The sequence below is a fragment of the Echiichthys vipera genome (assembly GCF_963691815.1).
Source record: "Echiichthys vipera genome assembly, chromosome: 17".
In the NCBI taxonomy this organism is placed as follows: domain Eukaryota; kingdom Metazoa; phylum Chordata; class Actinopteri; order Perciformes; family Trachinidae; genus Echiichthys; species Echiichthys vipera.
In genome coordinates this window covers 28,205,856-28,224,730 of record NC_139842.1, presented here as the reverse complement: position 1 = coordinate 28,224,730, position 18,875 = coordinate 28,205,856, and the positions used below count along the sequence as shown (strand labels likewise).

Below are 18,875 nucleotides of genomic sequence, written 5' to 3'. Positions count from 1 at the left end.
GATAGGTACACTGGAGAGATATGGTATTAGAGGTATAGTACTAGAATGGGTCAAGAGCTAACTACACAAGAGATCTCAATTTGTTAAATTGGGTAATAATACATCAATTTGCTTGGACATAGTTTGTGGGGTCCCACAGGGGTCAGTTCAGGGTCCAAAGCTGTTTATACTATATATAAATGACAAATGCAAAGTATCTAATATTCTGAAATTAATAATATTTGCGGTGATACTAATCTTATACATTTCCTCTACATTTAACTTATATGGTTTAATTCCTGTGAATTTATTTGACCTGTATTCTTATATCTACCTCATATATAAATGACTAAGAGTTTATTGCTTACTGTTTATTGTTTTTTATACTTTCTATATTTATTTAGCTAAGAGTGTATTGGTTATCTTATACTGTATTTTTGTATACCTCCCTTGTGTTTTTTGTAAGCTGCTGGAATCTCAATTTACTTGCAGGAGTCATCCAAAAGGATCATAAAGAGAAGTCTAAGTCTAAGTCTTTTTTCTGTTCTGTGGAGGATTTTAACCAATTAGTGGAAACAGTCAATAATGAAATGGCCAAGCTTCATGTGTGGTTTAATGTAAATAAACTATCACTAAATCTAGAGAAAACTAAATACCCGCTGTATGGAAAAAAACAAGAGTATTAACATTCAATTTAATGGAGTGAATATTGAAAGAGTTAGTGAGAACAAAGTTCTGAGAGCTTTGAGAATTCTAGTTCATGCTAACTATAGGGCACATACAAATCAATTATTTATTAAATCAAAAATACTCAAATTATATGATTTAATAAGATTTCATATGTGTGTGTGTGTATATATATATATATATATATATATATATATATATATATACACATAGGTATATATAACATGTAACAAGAATGTGCAGATGAAAGACGATACTATGGCAAGATGATATACTGTGCGAGATCACACAGACACTACTGAAGAACTCAGCTGAGTCCTATAAATCAAGACATTAAGGAGAATCAACTGGTCCATGATGGAGCTGCTAAGCTGGTCATTGAATGCGATTGACAGAGGGTTCTCAACAAGGCGTGCAGGTTCATGTGAATTGTAAACCAAGATAATGTGTGATGATGATTGATCTAACTGGCATGCCCATAATAAACAAATTAATAAATAGATAAATAAATGAACACATGATTGCATCAAGTCATCAACATTTCCTAATTACTACTTAATGTACAAAAAAAATACAGCTGAGGCCAATTAAAATTTCATTAGTTTTGCAGGTTTATTATTAAAGTTTAGAACAATTAATTTCCTGTGGAACGTGACCTTTACTAAATATCATGGCAGTCCATCCAATATTTGAGATACCTGTACTACTTTGACTGCTTGACTGACAGACCAACATTGCCATCCGTAGAGTCATCCAATTTTAATAATATATTTATCCCCAGTGTCATTTGAACTGTGCCATGCTATACATTGAGAAGAGTGACAGTATATGAAATTAAATACATACTGTAAAATTAACATTTTGGAAATACATGCATTGCATTGGTAGTGCTCTGGCAACATGTATATGTCTGGGTGTGTTGCTACTTTTAAATGTGTCTCAAAAGTGATTAAAAAAAAAATGAATGCAGCAAAGCACAGGTGAGTGACTTACTAGTAGTGATGTTGTATTACCATTCATTGAGCCCTTTTCTTTAAAAAAGGAGCTCCATCTAGTGGATTCAACAAATACAACTAATGGTTTATGAAGCTTCATTTGGACATCACTACTTATTAGTGATGTATTGTACTGTAGCATTAGAACTTTGCTGTGACAGTGGTATTAGTTTGTTCATGTTAGACATGTCAGACAAATTAACATTAAATACCATGTCTGGTCTTTACTGTGAATGTTTATTGTTTGTTGTTGACCTTGTGAAAATTAAAAAAAGCTTTTACTATCAACAACTAGCATTTTCAGCAGCTTTCAAGTGCAGCAAAGCCAACAACTCATTTTGCTGATGGCATATAGTTAATTGCTACTGTCATGCCATTGAAAGCTCTGGCAAAGCAAGTAAGTGCACCTTGAGCTAAGATTATTTTGTTAAACCATGTATGACCTGTTGGATAACTAATAACGATGTTGTGGTAACAATGTTTCCCGTTTTTGTCAAATTTATTTCTAAATTAAATATATATTTTAATTCATTTTGGTTATTTGTTTGACCACAGGAGCAAAAAACAAACAACCTATTCCCATCATTTTATAACCTGCCTGTAGTCAGCAGACACAGCCAATTAAAGTTATTAGGGCTAATTATTCATTCATACATTTATAGTACTCAAAAGCAAAGAAATATGATGTAGCTAACCAGGGCTGTGGTGAATTTTAATATGGTTGTGTATTGTTAGTCCCTATATTCAAATAATTTAATCATATTTTAGCAGGTTTCAGTCCTTTGTTTTGAAGTTAGTCAGGTTATTATAATGCATATTAAACTATAGGCTAGACATTACCAGCTTTTCTCATCCTGGCATCACCAGAATAAAGTTAATGACGTTAATGCTTATTAGTCTAGGCCTTCTCATTTCATTTCTGATTTCAATGATGCAGAGCAAAATGCTTCTGGACACAATTGGATATACCTACAACCAATTACATTAATAAAAAGGCGGTGCTTGCTCAGTGTAAAAAAACCTCTTAAATTACAGCTAATCAGTGCAGAAATGCATTTCTGAAAAACTTCAATGCTTGAAATAATCAATACAGTAACAGAATATCAAGCCATATTTGATGAGCGCTGTCTAATTTGACAGATTGATCTGAGTTATGTATGCCTGAAAAACGGCACTGAACATACCTGCAGATGATGCTGTCAGCCATCATTTTTAACCCACCCCACATGAGATAATCGGTTGTGATTGGTCTGCACAGGGCCGGGACAGCCTCCTTGTTTTCCCCCTTTGTCTTGTTCTTTTTCTGATTCACACTGTCCATCCGTACCGTGCCCCGTGCTTTAGGGTACTGGTCCCCCCCTCCCTCTCCCCCCACGGCCCAGGCCCGTTTGTATTCACACTACCCGGGACTTGGCGCGAATGCCTCTTGCCTGCCTATACGTCATCACGCCATAACACGTCACACGCATTGATTGCTGTCATCGGGATGCGTCGCTTTCCATAGACCTCAGAGTTTTTGTGTGTTTTTGAATATTTTCATCTGACCAAATCTGTAGTAAACACTCCACCTCCACTTTACACTAACCTGAACCTTTCGCCGCCCTTTTTTTAAAATGTCCGTGCATGGTCCGTCCTTCTTTTTTCTGTCCGAACAGGCGCACATAAAATGAAGTCAGAACCGCCGTAGGCCCTCATGCTCGTACACGTGCGCACGCTCGTGCTTCTTTAACGGGCCGTGGCCAGCACTCACACTGGTCAAATGAACTAGACCCCCCCCGCGCCCCAGGCCCGTTTGTACTTGCACTACCTGGGTTTCTCGCGAATGCTTCTTGCCTGCCTATACGCCATCACACCGTAACACGTCACATGCATTGATTGTAGTCATTGCGATGCATTGCTTTGTTTACAAAAGCATGCAGCCTTTTGGCCACATACTGGAAAGTAGCGTCTTGTTCAACTGTTTTTGAATATTTTCATCCGACCAAATCTGCAGTAAACACTCCACCTCCACATCACACCAACGTAAAATGAAATCAGAACCACCATAGGCCTTGTGCTCGTGCTCGTATATGTGCGCACGCTCGTGCTCGTACATGTGCAACGGTTGCACTCACACTGGTCAAACGAACTAGACTTTAGCCGTGAAACGTGCTTGGGCACGGTACGGTAACAGTTTGAGTGCACCCTAATTTAACTTCTTCCCCGGAGTTGTTTGTGCTTTGTCGTCTTGCAGGATTCTGCTGATCGTGGTGGTGCCTGCTGCCGTGGCTCTGCATGGCGCTTCCTGCTGCTATTATCACAAATTTTACTATTACTCATATAAACTATCATTATTCTCATAAATTATAAAATTGGTAGCCATAAAAAACACCATCAGTAATATAAGATATCTCCCTGTATCACAGCTGCTATTACACACACTGTCTTTGTGTCTGTCTTTGTCTCTCTCTGTACATCTGTCCGTCTTTTCTCTCTTTCTCTCTTCTTTTCTTCCTCCCCAACCGGTCAAGACAGATGTCCGTCCTCCATAGAGCTGGGTGTGTCCAACGTTCCTGCCTGTTATAGGGAAGGTTTTCATTGCCACCATACTCTACGAGGGAATTGTTGGGTCTATGTAAATTATAAATAAGTCATGGAGTGTGGTCTTTACCAACTCTGTAAAGTGTCCTGAGATAACTTTTGTTATGATTTGGCATTATAAATAAAATTGAATTGAATTGAATTGAATCATTGGTCATATTTACCACCATAATTACTATCATTGTCATATTCTATCACCTTAGCTGTACTTCCCAGGAGAAGTTTAAGTCAAAAGCAACAAGCCTCTTCGAGGAGAGTTGAAACGTTGCCACTGTGTACTTGAGGAATTTTTGGGTCTATGTTAATCATAAATAAGTCATAGAGTGTGGTCTATACCTACTCTGTAAAGTGTCCTGGGATAACTTTTGTTATGAATTGGCACTGTAAATAAAATTTAATTGAATTGAATTGATTAAAAAATTAAAACCTTGTTTTTAACTGTGCATATTGTTCATGACAGCAAATGTGGTTTAAATGTGATGTCATGATAATACAGGTTATGTTTACATTCAAGCTACTTAAACTATCCAGCTAAACTGGATGGTTAAACTTAAGCCTCACTTGTGCTTATATGTGGCTACTTATTTTGTGGTCTTTTTAAGGACAGATTATTTTTTGAGCCAGTCGGCAGCACATTGATGACGTCAGATGGCAATCTTTTTGAATTCTAATTTATCCAGCTGCTTCATGTTAACTGCTGGCTTCAGTACCCAATGTTTGTGTATTTTCTATGCTGTGTAGCACCAGTGGGTGCTACGTTGCTGGTTGTTGTTAAGAAGATATAATGGTAAAGAAACAGAAATGATTATGAATCTTCATTGCCTAAAACTACAACCACCAGTTCTGTTATTTCTATAACTTTCTATAACTATTTTCTTGTCTGATTGTTTTGTTTTTTCCTTTTTTTTCTTTCTGTTTGATTTATTCTAAACTAACTTGCCAATGTCATTATTTGTTGTTATATTTTAAAAAAGCAGAATTGTGTGAAAGATCACAGTTTGAGCAAACGCAGGTGTTCGCTACCAGGTCATTTTATGATTGGTCTGTCTGTTTTTGATGCGGGTCTTAAGGGCTAGAAGGTCAATGTAGAGGATCTGATTGAGGATGGCCGAGGCGCAGAGCAGTCCACCATGCAAGGCCCCAGCCATGCCGTTACAGAATACATCCTGACCTGCACAAACAATACACAGAGACACATTAAGAAAGTGTGTCAGTCATTGTTGAATCCAGACCAGACAAGACAGTCTGTCAGTCAGGTTACCTGTTAGGTAGAGTCCACTGATCGGTGTCTGTGGTCGTGTCCTAGCAATCGTATCTGGGGTGAAGCGCTCCAAGTTGTGTTCGGCACCATACATCTCCCCTCTTGGAGCGCCCAAATAGTGTACATTAGTAAGAGGAGTGGCAGCATCCACCATCACCACCTGAACATAAACACACAAGCTTTTTGTAGACCATAGTACATCAACAGGAGATAGGATAGAAAAAAAAAAGAAAAGAAGCTATGCAAGATTGTGAAAATTAAGTTTGGAATACCTTATCTCGCAGTTGAGGGAAGATTGTTAGTGCCCAGTCCAGAAGCTCTTGGGCCATGCTGGTTTTCATATCCAGGTAGTCCTGTCCCCTCTTGCCAAGCCTTGTCCCCTCCCATTCCTCAAACCACTCATAGCGAGCCATGGTTAGCAATGTCATACAGGACTTACCTAAGGGGTGGTACAAATGTGTTAGTTTATTTAACTTTTGATCTTGAATTTACTACTAGGTTTTCCAGAACAGTAGATGATTGTGGGTAACTTTGCATTGTACAGTAACACACTCAATAAGTGAAATAACTTCTTGCGTGCAATCCTCAAATGAGAATAAACTCTTGGGTGGTGTTTCGGCATCTAAGATGCCTTCAAACTGGGTTGGATTTATTTTTTATTACATTACCTGCAGCAACACCACCACACAAATGCTGCCCATCTTATGTTTTTATGTTTTCGATGTGCCCAATCATGCACGTCACTAGCTCGTGAAAACATCCAGGGCTGTAGCCCAGAAGTCAGAGTCCTTTCCAAACGTTGTTCGGGCGGAGAATTTTTTTTGATTGGGCTGATAAACATGCAATTGTGACGCAATTTGGGAATGAAAGAAGACCTGGTCATGTGTGACTCCTCTCAGGCCGGTCTACTGAGGAGGTAATTGTTTAGGTCAGCAAAGACACCAGCAGCCAGAATGAGACATGAGAACAGCCTACAGCCTCAGAAACACTGACATGCACCGACCTGATGTCAAGTGGACCGGGTTGAATCCACTGCAGGTCTCCTGAAAGTGTGCAATCTAGAAGACATCACTGCTCCGACAGATGTTTTCTCTCCTGAACCGGTGTTTGGATTTAACCCGTTAACTGGAAACTTTCAGCTGAAAGCGTCCGCGGTTGCAATAGTGATGGCAGATGCGTAGCTGTCCTTGTGAATGCCTCTGTTATCTTTTCATGACACTTTTAAACATAACGTCACCTACCTGATCAGGCTTTATAGTTTTGTTTGAGTAAATGTGTCAGGGGCGTTTATATGTTGCTTGTTGTTACATTAATCAGGAGGAGAGAGTTGTTCTTCCTAATAATATCTATGTCTAATTCATTTTCTAAACAAATCTATTTGTCTTTGAAACCTGCCTGTGTAAACACGTGTGTAGAATTTTATTCACCACAAAAAAAAAACTATTTTAGGAGATTTGTAGTCATGCCGTTGGAGGAAAATAAATGAAAGTTAAGAGGTTGTCTCGGTGCACCAGTAAAACAGATCTCCTTTGTATACAGTCTATGAGTATCTCTCTTAAAAACATAATCCTGTTTTCATCATCTGTAACCGCAGAGGCACTCAGCTCAAAGTCTCCAGTTAACAGGGTCACTTGTTAAACCGAAACCCCGTCACTCAGTCTGCTTTAAGTTTGATTCTGAAGTTATCCCTGTGTGGACGCGTCATAATTTTTTGCGGATTTCACTGCCTTGTTCCTTGTCTTTTCTGCCCCTGTTGCCTGTTTCCCTGTTGACCTGTGACTGTTCCTAGTGTTTTGTTTTTCCAGTTGCCCATCTCCCTGTCGACCTGCCTGCCAGCCTGTTTGCCTACCTGCCAGCCTGTCTCCCAGCGTACCTCCCTCCTGTGCTCATTCCCCGTGACCAGTTTTTCTTTGTTTTCCCTTTGTTCTCTGTGCACCCTTTTTGTTAAGTAAGTTTATTAAATCCGTTAAATCTGACTCCTGCACAAGCATCCTTGTCCCAGCTTGGACATTTCACTGGGATGGGATAGATTTTGAGTCCAGAAACTGTGTTAAAATGTGTTATGTGCTTTGATTAAGGATGTAACGATACACTGAACTCACAATTCGATTTGATTCATGACACTCAGTTCACAATATGATTTTTCCACTTTTTAAAAAAAAAGAAAATAAGATTGAAGACATAATAGTGAAAAGTTAAATGTTCATTTGATTTTGACAAGCTGTATGTCACCGTAAAAAAACTACAAAAGCAAAATGTAAATAAATGTTTACTCATTGTTGCGGCTTCCTTGACAAAACCCTTGGCCACTGAGAGTACGAGGTTGGGTCCTCAGGTTCGCGGATTTGTGACGCGCTAGGAGGCTATGATTACAAATACTGTGGAAGATAGAGAAATGAGCTGCTCGGTCATATGGCTTTTGAAATGGCTAAACTGAAGTTGGTGCACAGTGGGGTCATGGTACATAAACCCCTGGAATGAGACTAGTCCTTGCTGGTTGAGTAGATAATAACTTGAATCACAGAGCCTCACAGAAAAGAGAGGAAGATAGAGATCTCGTGATCTCTCACACATCACCTCGTTATGATTCTAAAGAACAGAGGAATGCTCATTTCCTTATTTTAGGCACACACACACATACTCATTAACTAACAATTTCGTGTGTTGCAAACACAGACACATCTGTCTCTCTAGATAGCCATATAGGGACATGCACTAATTTCCTTGACTCAGCTTTTACTGTTATAATGTGTTGCCAGGCAGATTAACGCCCATTGCCGCCTTTTTTACCTTTAAGGCGTTACCATAGACAGAAGGGTATATAAAGCTGCTACCCCTAGACCACAACAGACTCGTCTGATGTATGACCTGGTTTGAGTTGTATCAGAACTTGTCTCCGCTTTGCAAAGTGCTCCAATAAAGATATTGGTGTGATCTCAAGCCATCGTCTCAAGATCTATCCTTCTATCCTCCGATCAACGGACCCGGGGAGGTAACTGCAGGTTGATCTCAACAATATGCTGAAATCCAAATATGCTTTTGTTGCATTTATTATGAAAGAACAGCACAGAGCTATTACAGCGCAATAAAGATGCATGAATGGAATAAATGAATGAGTGGATAGCGGTCAACAAAAATGTCACAGGTAAGTGCGCACCTTTACACACACACTTCCGCACGTGCACACGCCCACTCCCACGTGAACCACCGCCTCTGCAACACACACTCTCAAGCACACCGTGCTCCTCATCTTCAACCTGTATGTCTCCTCAACTCATTAAAACGCAAAACTGTAGGTTCAAATTGGCAATGCAAAGTCAAGATAGTGGTGACGCACACAGTCAAAATCTGAATGATTCTCCGTCATTCAGATCAAGATGGCGGACCTGGCAAGATGAGTGAACGCTGCTGGCTGCCGCTGCTGGCTGCCGCTGCTGGCTGCCGCTGCTGGCTGCCGGCTGCTGGCTGCCGGCTGCTGCCTGCCGCTGCTGGCTGCCGGCTGCTGCCTGCCGCTGCTGGCTGCCGACTGCTGCCTGCCGCTGCATTTGTTTGGTTGATATAGCAGTGTCCTGGATGTTTTCAAACACAGGGTCTGTTAAGATTTTCACCTGTTTTCCAACAAAGTTGGCAATGTCCATAAATCTTGCTCTTCTGTTGTATCTTTCCTGCAGGTCACATGCGTGGTACCTCCAGCGGTCTCGGAGTTTGTAGGGCAGTTTTTGATGATTTCCAACATGTTTGTGGGCGTGTCCAGATCATTTTAATACTCCTCCATAGCATTGTAACATCCACGCAGGAAGAGGCTTTACTCCTGGAGGGCCCTCACATCCTCTGTTGTAATAGTGTGCCATGACAAAGCTCTCTCCATGTATGCTGCTGTCACCTTTTGCTCATTGCCATAGTGCTCTTTCAATAGAGCCTTCGCCTTCAAATATCCTCTGTCCGACTCAATGTGCTGACAGCTATTCACCAGCTCTTTGGCATGCCCTTTGGTGTACTGTTCAAGAAAGTAGACTCTGTCACAGTTGTTATTGGTGTTTCTCTCAACTCCATTTTCAAAAGCTTTAATGAACGAATGGTATTTGAGTGGGTTACCATCGAAAATGGGAATTTCCCTTTTTGGGAGTGCTGAGAGGCATTGTTGTTATATTAGGAGTGTTGTAATTTCATTTTTTTTTCTCATTATGTCCAGCATACTGTCATTTTGTGATGCGTCGGTTTGTGTAACATTGGTCACAGGATCTTCAGGAGCCATTAGATAACGTTGGTGCGTGTAAGAAGGACCTGGGAGATGTTCTATGTCAGGCAAGTGTGTGTGACTTTAGGCTTCACCGCTGTCTGTGTGGTTTCAGTTGCATTGAGTTGTAGTTTAACTGGCAGCGATGGGACAAATTCAGTGGCATTGACATCAAGTTGTTGTTTTGAACATGTCCTTTCATAGTATGAGTTCATCCCATCTGAAACCTTTGACCTTGATTTACTGCCAACACTGCTTTGTGATTTTATAACACTTAGTTTTGCCATTTCCTCAGTGATTTCATTCTCCAGTAAAAGCTGTTCTCTTCTTTTGTGTAGCTTTAATTCTTCTGCTTCCCATGCAAACTGTTCTCTCTTTTTGCGTAACTTTAACTCCTCTTCATCCAGTGCATGTTTTTCCATTAATGCTTTTTGTTTTGCTGCCAAAATTGCAAGATTTGTTCCATTTTTAAGCGAGCAGATGAGCGTGAGGATGAGGAATGATGTGAGTGTGATCTCTTGGTTGCATTTGAGATGCTGTCACAGGGCCGAAGTTCATCCTGAGGGTCTTGTGCAGTGGTAACAGTTACTGGAGGGTCAGCAGCAGACAAATCCTTGCTTATTTCCACAGGAACTTGTACTACAGGGTAGTGTTGCTTTCGTCAACGAAAATGATGACGAAATATCTTCGTCAACGAACCTCTATCACGTGACGAAAACTAGACGAGACGAAACGAAAATGCTAGGCATGTGACGATGACTAAGACGAAATATATAATGCAATTTCGTTGACGAATAAAAACGAGACAAAATGTCTCTTCATTTTCGTTGACGAAAACGAGAGGAAATAAAGTTGTTTCGTCTCGTTTAGTCACGTTATTATTATTATTATTTTGTAGTTTTCTCCCAGTCTCGCGTCGGGGCGACATCATTTCCTCAATCCCCACACGCGCATTATTTGGATTCTGAAGCTGCCGCTGCTGTGGGTTAGCGTTACCGTTAGATTTAGGGTTAACGGCAACTAAAGAAACATGAGAACAAAGTGTGACACCAGAAGGGGCTCGTGTTTGAGAGGAAAAGAAGAAACACTTTCATTACATGGACGTGGAAAGCAAAACGGCATGTGTTGTGGAAAAAGAAAGAGATAAATGCAGCCAAAAAATCACCCTTTGGCCGCTGAGAGTACGAGGATGGGTTCTCAGGCTCGCGGATCTGTCACGCATTAGGAGGCTATGATAACATATACCATGAAATCCAAATATGCTTTTGTTGCATTTATTATGAAAGAACAGCACAGAGCTATTACAGCGCAATAAAGATGGATGAATGGAATAAGGAAAACCAGCGGATTAAACAGACAAAAAAGTGATGAATGAATGAGTGGATAGCGGTCAACAAAAATGACGGCTACTACCCAACCCTGTCTCTCTCATCATCTGTGTCACAGGTAAGTGCGCACCTTTACACACACACTTCCGCACGTGCACACGCCCACTCCCACGTGAACCACCGCCTCTGCAACACACTCTCAAGCACACCGTGCTCCTCATCTTCAACCTGTATGTCTCCAACACTCATTAAAACGTAGGTTCAAATTGGCAATGCAAAGTCAAGATAGTGGTGACGCACACAGTCAAAATCTGAATTATTCTCCGTCATTCAGATCAAGATGGCGGACCTGGCAAGATGAGTGAACGCTGCCGCTGCTGGCTGCCGCTGCTGGCTGCCGCTGCTGGCTGCATCTCCACCCGGACATCGCTTTCCTGCTCCGTCGGAAGTACATCCACCGGGGGTGCTGCGGAAGCTTCCGAGAGGACTCTTCGAAAACAATCAAGTCCCTCTGATCCAACTCCCATCGCTCTCCACCCAACACACGACTTTTCCCAACTCAACGACTCAACTCTTCCGGTTTGTTTACATCTGTCAACGCAGCTGTTCCGGCCACGGAGGAGGTCTTGCTATAATTCACCGCGATACATGGAAAGTCTTGCTGCTCTCTGTCCTTGCCTGCCTTCAGCTCCTTCAAATCCACTGTCTGCCAACTGCCTGGACCTACTCCTACAACTATTGCAACTGTTAACCGCCCCCGAAACCAAATAACGAGTTTTTAAATTACTTTGCTGCTTTTCTCGCACATCTTTTGCACCAAACACAATATTGCTGGTAGATTTTATCATACACACTGACAATATAAACCATCCTCTTACCAGAGACTTTGCATCCTGCCTTGAGAGCTCCGGATTTCAGCAGCACACCCATATTCCCACACACTCCAAAGGACACATCCTGGATTTAATATGCTGCTCTGGTGTCACCCCTATTGACTGTGCAGCAGCTGAACTCCCCATCACCAACCACTTCCTACTCTCATTCAACGTCAACCTAACTGTCTCCATCACTAAGTCCCCTCGTCTCATCTCCTTTTCACAATATTAAGGACATAAACACGGACTTTCTCTCCTTGAGTATTGACAATTTCATTGAAGACTTATCAAACCTTGAACAGCTGGTTTTATACTATAACACTGGACTTCATGATATCCTCAACTCCCTCGCTCCACTAAAACCCAGATCTGTCTCTTTCTCCCTCTCTGCTCCCGAGTTTACGCCTGAACTCTGGCTTATGTGAAAGCCAAATCTGTTCAAATGTAGTTAACACCATATCTCTCTTTTCACTGTTCAACAATATCACCCGATCCCCAGTTTCTATACCACCCAACTTGTACTCAACTGCCTTCTGTAATTCTCTTATGTCTTTCTTCAACACCAAAATCCAGACAATCCACCAGGATCTTGGTTCCAACTCCTCCAGTGTCACTTCTGACCTCCACCCACCTGCCCTCCCCTTCTCCGCTTTTGAGCTCCCCACCCTCTCAAAGATCTCCAACCTCATCCATAAGTCCAAGCCCACCACATGTCAGCTGAACCCCCTCCCCACAGTTCTGGTTAAATCTTGCCTCCCCTCTCTGGTCCCCCTCATTTATGCCATCATCCACTCCTCTCTCACCACTGGAACTGTTCCTACATCATTCAAAACCGCTGCAATAACCCCAATCCTGAAAAAACCTAGTGCAGATCCTACCAACTACAATAATTTCTGTCCCATTTCAAATCTGCCCTTCATTTTCAAAATCCTCTACTCAACTCCACTCTCACTTATCACTTCACAACCTGTATGAACAGTTCCAGTCTGGTTTCCCACCCCTCCACAGAACCAAAACCGCACTTGTAAAAATCACCAATGACCTCCTCATGGCAGCTGATTCTGGTCTACTCACTATCCTCATCCTCCTCGACCTTAGTGCGGCCTTACCATACCAATACCATCAGCCACCCCATCCTCCTCAATAGATTACGTTCCATCGGCATCACCCACACTCCACTAAACTGGGTCCGATCCTACCTCTCAGGCCGCACTCAATTCATCCAACTCAAATCCTTCACATCCCAGCATTCCCCCGTCACTTCAGGTGGGCCCTAGGACAGAGCCCTGGGGCCCACCTCCTTTTCATAATTTACCTTCTTCCCCTGTGCAATATCACCCAACACCCAACTCTACCTCTCCAGTAAACCCACCTCCATCCTCCCACCCTCATTCCTTGCTGACTGCCTAACAGACATAAAATCCTGGTTCTCCTCCAATTTTCTCAAACTAAACAGTGACAAAACCAAGGTTCTCCTCATTGGTTCCGAATCAACACTATTCAAAACCGACAGTTTCTCAATAGCCATCGACAACTCCACCGTCTCCCCCTCCCCACAGGTCAAGAGTCTGGGTGTCATCCTCAACAGTACTCTATCTTTTCACTCTCATATCAATAACATTACTCTGTCTGCTTATTTTCACCTACGCAACATCAACCGCCTTCGCCCCTCACTCACCCCCCATACCACTTCTATTCTTGTTCACAGCCTCGTCACTTCTCGCACCAATTTCTGCAATTCTCTCCTCTCTGGTGTCACTCACAAATCCCTCCATAAACTCCAGTTCGTCCAGAACTCAGCTGCCCGCATCAACACAAGGACCCCATCCATCCACCACATCACCCCCGTCCTACAACAGCTCCACTGGTTCCCAATCAAGTTCTGCATTGAATTCCAAATCCTCCTCTTAGCATTTAAGTCCATCCCAGGTAAAGTTAACACACTGCTTATGAAAACTTTAAACAGGACAGAGTGTCAAAATAATATCAGAAGGATATAATCTATACATAAAGCTGTAAAAATCTGACTATAATCTACATATAGAAATCTATAGACTGATGTCTTGAAAATCTTTGACTGAACGGGTTAATCCCTAACTGATCCAGTCTCTCACTGACTGAGACAAGACTGGATATGTGTGTGTGATTGTTGAGAGGCCTAGTGTGTGTATGTGTGTGTGTGTGTGTGTGTGTGTGTGTGTGTGTGTGTTTTTGTGTGTGCGCGTGAAGTCCATTGAACAGCTGGTTTACATTATTTCAAAGTCGAAAAGTTAATGTGGCTCGGGTCATTCAAAACCAGAGGAAAAATAGCAGAGTAAAGCATTGTAGACATACTGTGAATTAAACAAGTGGGTTTTTTGCCGGCATTCTCATTTTTGAAGTAGTGGCGTAGGGGAAAATTTAGAAGAGTTATCAATCCTCATCTTGAAGTTGTGACGCAGTTGAAATTCAGGAGTTGGTTTTGGTTGTAAAATCCAATCGACATTTTGAAGCAAATGTTGCGCAGTTTGAATTTTTTTGGTAGACCATCATACAGGAGGCTGGAGGTAACAGATTGCATCAGATGAGAGGGCCTAGCAGTTAGCCATAGGCCCAGAGAGCATTGGAATGATATTGATACAGAACGACTATGTCATCACTGTTTATGCATGATCAGGCATGAAGTACAAATGTACATATAAAAGGGAATTTTGGTTTGTTTTCTTTTTGTTTATCAGTGGCTGCTTTTGTAAATTGCTGTTTCTGATTATGCTCTCCGGAGAGTTGTTAAAGCTAACTGTTCAATCCCTGGTCTTTGCCACAACATAAGTAACTTATTTGGCATCCTGTCACAAACAAGACACCACATCGGAGCTGCATCTTCCCTCTGGGCAAAAGACGCACGGCTAGCACCCAAAACCAGGGATCTTTTGATCCATAATTCGGTTTGTGCAGTCTTTGATACGGCTGAGGTGAAGCTGGGGGTGTCTGAAAATTCTTCCAAAAAGAACCTTTAAAGGTAGCTGAAGTACTGAGACAAGGAATTTGCCCAGTTGACGTCTGCATGCTTACTAACATATGTAAACAGAGACAGGAAGTTTCTGGGTGTATAATAGTTTTGTGTAAAATGTATTCACTAGACAAAAAGGAGTGTATTAAATAGAGCATTTAATGAACTGTAAGAAAATCGTATCTGTGATATAGATATCGTATAAATACTATGACTGAACTGATTTAGCTGCATATAAACGCAGACATACTCTAGCTGTATAAAGAGATCGAGGAAACTAGAGAGGATGTGTTGTAAATATCTCAGATTAAGACCTTTAGAAAATTTAGACGTTAGTGAAAAGTGAAAAGTTAATGAATATTCATATTATAATAGGAACACAGTTCAACAGCTCAAGGAGTTTTGCTCAGTCAACATTCTCAGATGCTTCGAGGAATCTTAGAGAATCTAAGTCAGCTTTCTGAAGTTTGGAGAGTGTAAGATTTTTCTTTTTCAATGCTCCTTAGTTTTTGGTCAATTATTCTGTGGACTTTCCCACCCTAGCGGCAGAGTTGAGGTGGGACGATAGGGCTTTACAGAGAATATTCTTTAAAGGGTTAAATAAGGAGGTTAAGGACTGTTAAGTGGGTAGGTCCGAGGCTCGTTGCTTGCAGGAGCTAATCAGTTTAGCCAGTGAGATTGACAACTGTCGCCGAGAGAGACGCCGAGAGAGACGCCGGGAGAGACGCCGGGAGAGACGCCGAGAGAGACGCTGCGATCGACGGTCATAACCCTCTATACCCCCGTACTCACTCACAGTCCCTCTCAACCCTATTACTAGACGCCCTAGCGTTTCTGCTAATTCCATTGTCAACCAGTTTTCCGCTCCTTCCAGGGAGGAACCCATGCAGCTGGGCCGTAACCCCAGCAGAACGACAACGGTGTTTCCGGAAGTTAATGTGCATTTACTGTGGGGACCTAAACCATCAACTTGCCACCTGTTCTCTCCGGTTAAACGCCTAGGCTCAACAGTCACAGATGGGGTTCTGGTGAGTCGATCCATAGTCCCAGCTATTCCCCGTAAAAGAATAAATTTGGACATTATTTGGAGCTGCTATGGTAGAGAATTCCCCCTTCAAGCTCTAATTGACTCTGGGGCGGACACTAATATCATTGACTCCGAGTTGGTCCGTACTAATCAATTACCGACTATTTCCCTGGATACTCCTTTGGTGGTAAACGGTCTCAGTGGTGAGGAGTTAGCCCTGATTTCAGCCGAGACGGTTCCCATGTCAATCTAACTAGCCAGTAATCACATTGAGACCATATCTTTTCACATCATGCCCCCGTAGTTCTTGGTCTCCCCTGGCTCATCGATCTGGCCCCTGGCTCTGTCATTGACTGGGTAGCAGGTAGAGTTGTGAGCTGGAGCAGTGGTTGTCACTCTTCTTGTCTTCTTTCGGCCCCTTCTAAGTGCCTCAGTGTCCCCAGCCCCTCGTTACCTGAACCCCCAGATCTGTCCTCCGTGCCACCTGTCTACCATGACCTCGCCGAGGTGTTTAGCAAGGCTAAGGCCTTATCCTTGCCACCCTTACGATTGTCCGATAGATTTTCTACCCGGGTCGACCTTCCTCACTAGTCGCCTCTATAATCTGTCAGGACCTGAACGAGAGGCCATGAAGCCGTACATCAACAACTCCATCAAGTCGGGGATCATTCGTCCTTCCTCCTCCCCCCAGGGAGCGGGTTTTTTCTTTGTGTCTAAGAAGGACAAATCATTACGGCCGTGCATCGATTACCGTGGTCTCAACAACATTACCATAAAAAACAATTACCCGCTGCCTCTGATCAATTCCGCCTTTGAACCTCTGCATGGCGCCACAGTTTTGTCCAAAGTGGACCTCAGCAACGCGTACCATCTGGTGAGGATAAGGAGGGAGATGAGTGGAAGACAGCCTTCAATACACCACTAGGTCACTTTGAATACCTGGTCATGCCCTTTGGTCACACTAATGCCCCTGATGTGTTCCAGGCATTGGTGAATGATGTTCTTCGTGACCTGTTGAACATTTTCCTGGATGATATCCTCATTTTTTCAAGGACATTTCTGAGTACGTCAACCATGTCCGTCAGGTCCTACAGCACCTACAAGAGAACCGGCTCTTTGTCAAAGCGGAGAAGTGTGAATTCCACGTCTCATCAGTAACTTTTCTGGGCTACATTGTGTAGAGCGGGGAGGTGAAGGCAGAACCGGCTAAGGTTCAAGCTGTGACGGAGTGGCCGACGCCTTCTTCCAGAAAACAGTTGCAACGTTTTCTGGGGTTCACTAACTTCTACCGTCGTTTCATCCGTAACTACAGTCAGATGTCACATGTCCCCTATGACCAAGCTAACCTCTCCCACTACTACCTTTGTGTGGTCTCCTTCTGTTGAAAGTGCTTTCCAGGTCCTGAAGAAGCATTTTCTCGTCCGCCCCTGTGTTGGTCCAGCCCGATCCCTCTTGCCAGTTCATAGTTGCGGTGGACGCTTAGGAACTCGGATTGGGTGCTGTATTGTCGCAGCGTTCCGTAAAGGACAATAAGGTTCACCCCTGCACCTTCTTCTTGAAGAAACTGTCACCGGCAGAGAGGAATTATGACATAGGTAACCAAGAACTACTGGTTGTCAAGTTGGCCTTGGAGGAGTGGAGACATTGGTTGGAGGGGGTGTAGACTCCATTTGTGGTCTGGACTAACCACAAGAACCTGTCGTACTTTCAGACGGCCAAGAGACTGAACTCTCATCAAGACCGGTGGGCTTTGTTTTGCGGGCGCTTTTACTTTACTCTGACTTATATTCCAGGTAGTAAGAATGGCAAGCCGGATGCCCCGTCCAGACAGTCCGGACCAGCTAAAGAGGAGGACGCCTGTTCGCGCCACATCCTACCTTCTTCCTGCGTAATGGCCTCCCTCTCCTGGGAGATAGAGACGACGGTAAGACAAGCCCAACGCACTAACTCTGACCCAGGTGGTGGCCCACCGGGGCAACTTTCCTCGCCAGTGTTCGCTCCCAGGTACTCCAGTGGGGTCAATCCTCTCGACTCACCTGCCATCCCAGGATCGCCAGGACCCTGTACCTCCTTCATCGTCATTTCTGGTGGACATCCATGACGAATGATACAAAGGAGTTTTCCAGGCCTGCACCATCTGCGCTCGAGGCAAGGCCTCTCATCGTATTCCAGCTGGTCTTCTCTGTCCTCTCCCCGTGCCTGGCCATCCCTGGTCTCACATAGCGTTGGACTTTGTTATGGGACTGCCTGCCTCTCAAGGTAATTACACCGTTGTGACTATAGTTGACCGCTTCTCTAAGATGGTTCACTTTGTTCCCCTGCCTAAACTGCCGTCAGCCATGGAGACTGCATCTCTCCTAGTGGATCATGTCTTCCGCCTTCATGGTATCCCTCTTGACATCGTCTCGGACCCGGGTGCTCAGTTCACTTCCCGTGTCTGGAAAGCCTTCTGCCAGGCTTTGGGAGCTACCACCCACAGTCCGACAGGCAGACGGAGAGGGCCAATCAGGATCTGGAGATCGCCTTCGCTGTGTCTGCGCTCGCAATCCCTCGTCGTGGTCTTCTCAGCTGTCCTGGGTTGAATACCCCAAAACTCCCTCACCTGTTCCACCAGAGGTATATCACCTTTCGAGGCCTCGTTAGGTTACTTACCCCCTCTCTTCCCTGCCCAGGAGTACAAGATTGCGGTTCCTTCGGTCCAACCCGGATCCCATCCTGGCAGCCCTTCTCGTTTCCTTTTGTTCCTGTGTTTGTCTCCCTCTGTCTGTGTTTCCCTGTATGTGTCTCCCCTCTCTGTGTTTGTCTGTTGGAGACGGGAGGCGTGGTTTTTCAGGACAAGCTGTGCCAGGTGTTTCCAATCTCACTAATCACCTCCCTGCCAGTATTAGAAACCGGATGTGAGACGCATTCAGCGCCA

The 18,875-nt window shown here is 43.3% G+C and overlaps 1 protein-coding gene across 1 annotated transcript in view; it reads right to left on the bottom strand.

Moving 5' to 3' along the window:
* Positions 1–3,048: 3,048 nt before the first annotated feature.
* The window catches only part of LOC310959241 (all-trans-retinol 13,14-reductase-like), a gene marked incomplete at its 5' end in the record, with an annotated part of 50,938 nt that continues 35,111 nt past the window's right edge, over positions 3,049–18,875 (bottom strand). The window contains 3 exons of the mRNA XM_083930528.1: positions 3,049–5,412; positions 5,503–5,662; positions 5,775–5,941. Of these exons, the coding sequence (XP_083786654.1) occupies positions 5,261–5,412; positions 5,503–5,662; positions 5,775–5,941 (479 nt within the window). The 3' untranslated portion in view covers positions 3,049–5,260. The remainder of the gene's footprint in view (positions 5,413–5,502; positions 5,663–5,774; positions 5,942–18,875) is intronic.